This window comes from Brassica oleracea, chromosome C7, assembly GCF_000695525.1.
Source record: "Brassica oleracea var. oleracea cultivar TO1000 chromosome C7, BOL, whole genome shotgun sequence".
Lineage (NCBI taxonomy): Eukaryota > Viridiplantae > Streptophyta > Magnoliopsida > Brassicales > Brassicaceae > Brassica > Brassica oleracea.
The window spans coordinates 25,359,452-25,364,589 of NC_027754.1; the positions used below are offsets into that span (position 1 = coordinate 25,359,452).

The 5,138-nt window shown below is 38.7% G+C and overlaps 1 protein-coding gene across 1 annotated transcript; it reads right to left on the bottom strand.

The window, feature by feature from the left end:
* Positions 1-2,368: 2,368 nt before the first annotated feature.
* On the bottom strand, positions 2,369-4,758 carry LOC106301807 (rRNA-processing protein EFG1-like). The gene is made up of 8 exons (XM_013738287.1): positions 4,477-4,758; positions 4,059-4,188; positions 3,860-3,987; positions 3,570-3,708; positions 3,351-3,465; positions 3,224-3,278; positions 2,705-3,049; positions 2,369-2,580 (listed from the first exon to the last, which is right to left on the bottom strand). Exons 1-8 carry the CDS (start codon positions 4,630-4,632, stop codon positions 2,575-2,577), a joined length of 1,074 nt encoding a protein of 357 aa, XP_013593741.1. The 5' UTR covers positions 4,633-4,758; the 3' UTR covers positions 2,369-2,574.
* Positions 4,759-5,138: the final 380 nt, after the last annotated feature.

Below are 5,138 nucleotides of genomic sequence, written 5' to 3' on the forward strand. Positions count from 1 at the left end.
ATTTTATACTTGTACATGTATCCAATGATTGTGTTATGGATGAGTGATATGTAGATGTTTGAAAGAAGTAAATGATTACATGTAGAATATAAGCATAGAGGGCACATGTGGATGGGTGTGGAAAGATAAGTGTGGATAGGTAAACATGGACGGCTATTTGTGGACGAGTAAAATTATGATTAAAATTCAAAATTCAGTATACATATCTCATGGTGGAGAACTGTGACGAGCTCGAACCACCGCATCTTCACCGAGCTCATCCACGAAGATGTTGAGCTCGAAATCCATGGCGTGACTCACCGGGAAGAGGAGTTGATTCGTTTTGACCGGGGGTTTAAGAGGAGGAGCTGGCTCGCTTTAACTTTTTGGTTTGTTTAGCTTTGTTTTCATCACTCAAGCTTTTTTTTCCATGGACATGTACGTGGCCGTTATTGGTTTGAAATTATTAATTTGTTCATCCTTGAGATTGTAGACACATTGGCATCCATATTGATATCTTGTGTATTTACATAGTTTCAGCAATCATTTTAGTTCTCAATTTGTCCATTTAGATGCATTTAGAGTAGATTTAGGTGCATTGCATATACATTTGTCTCTATTAGGTGATGGAGATGCTATTTGGTGAGTTTGGAACCTTTGGAGATGATTTAGAGACAAGAAAGGTGATTTTGGTTCATAAGATGAGTTCCCAACTGTCCCAGCGGCCAAATGCAGCGGCCAAGACAAGCGGCTGGAGAAATCCACTACTCCCTGCCCGATATCTGGAAGAGGCAGCGGCCAAACGACAAGAAACATGCCGCTGGAGTGTGCAGCGGCCTTCTGCAGCGGCCAAATGACATGTCAAAAACCAGCTACGACACTTAGAAAAATCTGCAGTTCTGTTTTTACCAACTTTTTACCCAAATTATCTTGGGTCAACCCTTGCTTGTTGGGTCGACCCAGCTCGTTTTTAGGCCACTATAAATACTTTTTAGACCTTATCTTAGGACTTATCTTGTTTTCTATCTAATCAAAAAGCCACTTTTGGGTGAAAGATCTAATCTTGATCATAATTTCTTATCTTTGCTTCATTACTTTGACCATTAATCATGTTTAGATTTGGATCAACTAATGATCTAGTGTCTACCATGATTATGAGTGAGTAGTCATCTTTGGATTCATGGGTTAGGATGATTTAGGATAATTAAGTGATGATCTAGAATGTTTAGAGTAGATTAATGTGTTTCCTTGCTTGATTGAGTGATCTTAATGCTAAGCTTAAGTTGGCCATTCTGGTTTAGAACTCTAGACATTTCATTGCGGGTGTTCGATGAAATGTCTGAGCCAACTCATCAAGCTCTTAGCTTACCCTACCAATGGAATTTGATGTTAGGGGAGTTAGGAAAGTTGAATGATCTATCCTTAATGATTGCTTGATTGACACAAACCAAATGAATTTGATGTTTGATCATAAATGAGTTTTTATCTTGAAAGAGAACTTGCTTAGAATTGATATCTAGACTTAGGGGAATGTGTTGATTGAAACCTTGCCATTTTAGATTTAATCTTAGTCACCTGAAATCAAAATCCTATGCCCATGATTCCTCCTTATTCCAATTGATTGAAAGTTGCTGTTTAGTTGCTTTAGAAACCTGTTAGATTGATTGAAACCACTCATCTTATTGATTGCATCTAGCTTAATTGAAAACCTGCTTTGACTCAAAACTCTTAGAAATGGATTGACATCTTAATTACTATGATGATTTGATTATTGGACCCTTGAAAAGTCCATTTCACATATTGTAGTCTTTCAATATGTTACTTTTTTGTTATCTATGTTTAGTGTTTGTGAACAATTTTGTTCTTAATAACATTTGATGCGTGGACGGACGATGCGTGGACGGGTGATGCGTGGACGGGTCGGGATAAATGTAAAGATTCCAGAAGCTTCTTCAAAGCAAGCTCCAAAATAGCTGAGCTTAAGGATACAACCCTAACAACAATGTTTGTCTGTGGACTGAGACTAGAAAATTTTGATTATATTGTGGATATAGACGCTAACATATCCACGAACAAATAACAAGAGAGATCTCTTAAATTTGTGGATAGAGAATTGAATCTTAATGTGGTGGATAAAGCAAAGTGTCTATTGCTGGCCTATAACAAAATGTCTCACATGTAAAGAGTGGCTCTATAAATGTGAGAAAAAGTCAAAAAGTGACCTAGAGAGTAATCAAATCTTCTCCGTTTCAAAGACAAGAAGAGTGTGCAATTGATCTTTGACTTGAACAACACGCCTATCCATAGACTCGGGGTTTCAAAACTTGCAAACATCAAAACTGATAAAATTGATTCGAGAGTTTTCTAGCTTTGGGAGCAAACAAAGCTCTGTTTTCACAGCGATCCGAAAGGGAGTTGTTTAATTATACCCAATAGTTTTTTTAGGGTTTCCATTTAAAAAGACAAAAGCAACAAGACACCTAACTCTCTGCATTCCATGACAACACCAAATCTATATAATGCATTAGATCCCATCAAAGAGACCGCAGCAGCAAGTAATAATCAAGCGTGTGTTTGGAGAAGCTGAGAACCCGATCACTCCTGCAAAAACAGCAAAAAAGAGAAGAATCAACCTTTATGTTAACAATAAAAACAGATCTTTGATGAGATGGTTTTGTTATTCAAAGAATATTTCCTCCTACAAACTAGGCTCTCATAAACTGACCTGTTGCTTCTTCTTCTTTGGCCGCCTCTTCCTCTTGGGTTTATGAGCATCAGAATTGGAGCTCAAGTTGCTACTCTGACTGCTATATGAAGTTGCAGCAGCATCCCTAGCATTATATGAAGTTGAGGCAGCAGCCCTGGCACCATATGAAGTTGCGGTAGCAGCCCTGGCATTATATGAAGTTGCGGGAGCAGCCCTGGCATTATATGAAGACTCACTTCTTCTGTTTGAAGTGTTTCTTGAGGATGATGGCATCTCATTCCTCTGCATAGACGAATTCTTCCTAGAATTTGAACCAAACCTTGCTTGTGGTGGTGGCATTAAAGCCCTAGCTGAGTTTTGTTTCTACAAGATTCCAAAAACATTCCAAATTAGTAAATCAGAGTATGTCACAGAAACCATAGCTTTGGTAATAAGTAGCATCCACATTCATAAGTCTCCCTTATTCTTCTACCATACAGCATCCACGAGGATTCAGATTTTTTAAAAACTAAATAATACAAAGAAAACTAATCATACCTGGTTCCTTTCATCACTAGACATGCCAGATGTTGGTCTACTGGAAGCAGCTTCCCTGAGAAATTGCATATTATGGTCAGAAATTAGAAGAGTTGAAGTCTAAAAGAAAGTATTCTACTAGGCCTACTTTGTGCTTTTATCGGTCAATTCATCATCTGCGTCTGCTTCATCGCTTGAGCTCCCTTTATCAAAGAAATCATCATCACTAAGGTCCAGAAGACCATCATCTTCACTCCCTGTCTCTGTTTTTCCACAGCGGTAACATCACAAGGTTAACATTTATCAGCTATACCTAATATTTCCAGGAAAAAGGAAACAAATAAGCTTCTCTGCATATCATGTTTACCTTCCAACTCTTTCCCACTAGCAGCAGCAACAATAATATTGGCTTTGATCTGCTTCCGCATCCTACTTCTTTTCTCAACCACTTCTGAGTCCTCAGCACCAGTAAACAGAGATACATACTTCTCATTTTTGGGGAAGAACTGCAATTGTACATACAAGTAAGTACACATTTTCAAACTAAGCTCTATAATTTATTACTAAAAGAAACTCATCAGAGAATAACTAAATAAACCAGTGTGAAAAGGTGTTCAAAAAAAAAAAAAAACCAGTGTGAAGAAGAAGTTGATTTACCCTAACATATTCAAGATCTTCCTTGAGTTTACTGAGTTGTTCAGATATATCTGCATCTCCCACATGAGCAGATGAAGTACGTTGTAGCTTCTCAAGACGCCTAATGCTCCTTTCAATCTTTCTCCGCTCTAATTCAAGACAAATAAAGGTTGTAACTTTTGCAGGCACAACAGGAAGACAACAAGTCAATGGCTCTTACCAAAGAACCTAATCTTTCTGTTCCTGAGGAATATTTTACGTTCAACAGCAAGACGTGTATGGTCATCTTGCTGCTTCTTCAGATACTCCAACTTCTGTTTAAGAGTCTCTTTTACTTCAGCAGGCAAATCCTACAGACAATTGATCCACGTACTTAGTATCAATAACATTCCTTTCTCCATCACCACACACATGGCATGTTCATAGATGATTAAATTCTCTAAAAGAATACAACCCAAAAGGCCCAGAAACATAACTACAATAACCTTTAGCTCTACATCAAACATACACAAGCGAAGCTGATTGAATCGCCAAGTTACTGTATCATACTAGAAAAAGGCTCGAAATTTAACAGAGGTTCAACCACAAACCATAATTTGAGAAAACCCTTAAGCAGAGAGAGAGAGAAAGGAGCTGACTTTACGAAGAAAGCGTTCGACGGAACGCATCTGGTTCTTGAGAGAGACGATCTTAGGTTTCTTCTCCACGCGCAACCCTTTCGACCTTCGACTGCTGCTTCCCGCCGCTTGATTCGGTTCTGAAACCCTTCTCTTGGCATAGCCTCCGTGCGCCATGGCCGCAACGATTTACGAAATATTTCAAGGCGAAAGAGTAAGTAAGGGACACACGAGGAGACGGACGCAAAATATTAGGGCTGCTGTTTTCTCTCTCTCTCTCTCTCTTTGTTCGGCGTTGGCGTCTTAGTCTCTTGAAGCGGAAGCCTTAAACGCTGCGTTTTGTGCGATAAACCTGACCCGAAAACAGCTGGTGGCCGGGTCCTACATGTCACTCGCTGAATTAACTATTTTCAAGCTACCAGGGGATTGTTAGGAAATGGCAGCAGATGTCTTGGAAAACTTTTTTTTTTTTTTTTTTAGAGAATTGGAAAAAGAGACAATTTTAAATTTGTTATAAGATAAACTTTGAAATGATCCTCCACTCCTTTACCAACTTAAGCATTATGATCATCTACTCATCAAGCATATGTTTTGTGATTTCAGGTTTTACTGACGTGACATCAGCATGTTGTGGAAATGGGAAACTAAACGCAGATATTCCTTGTCTTCCAATCGCGAAGTAT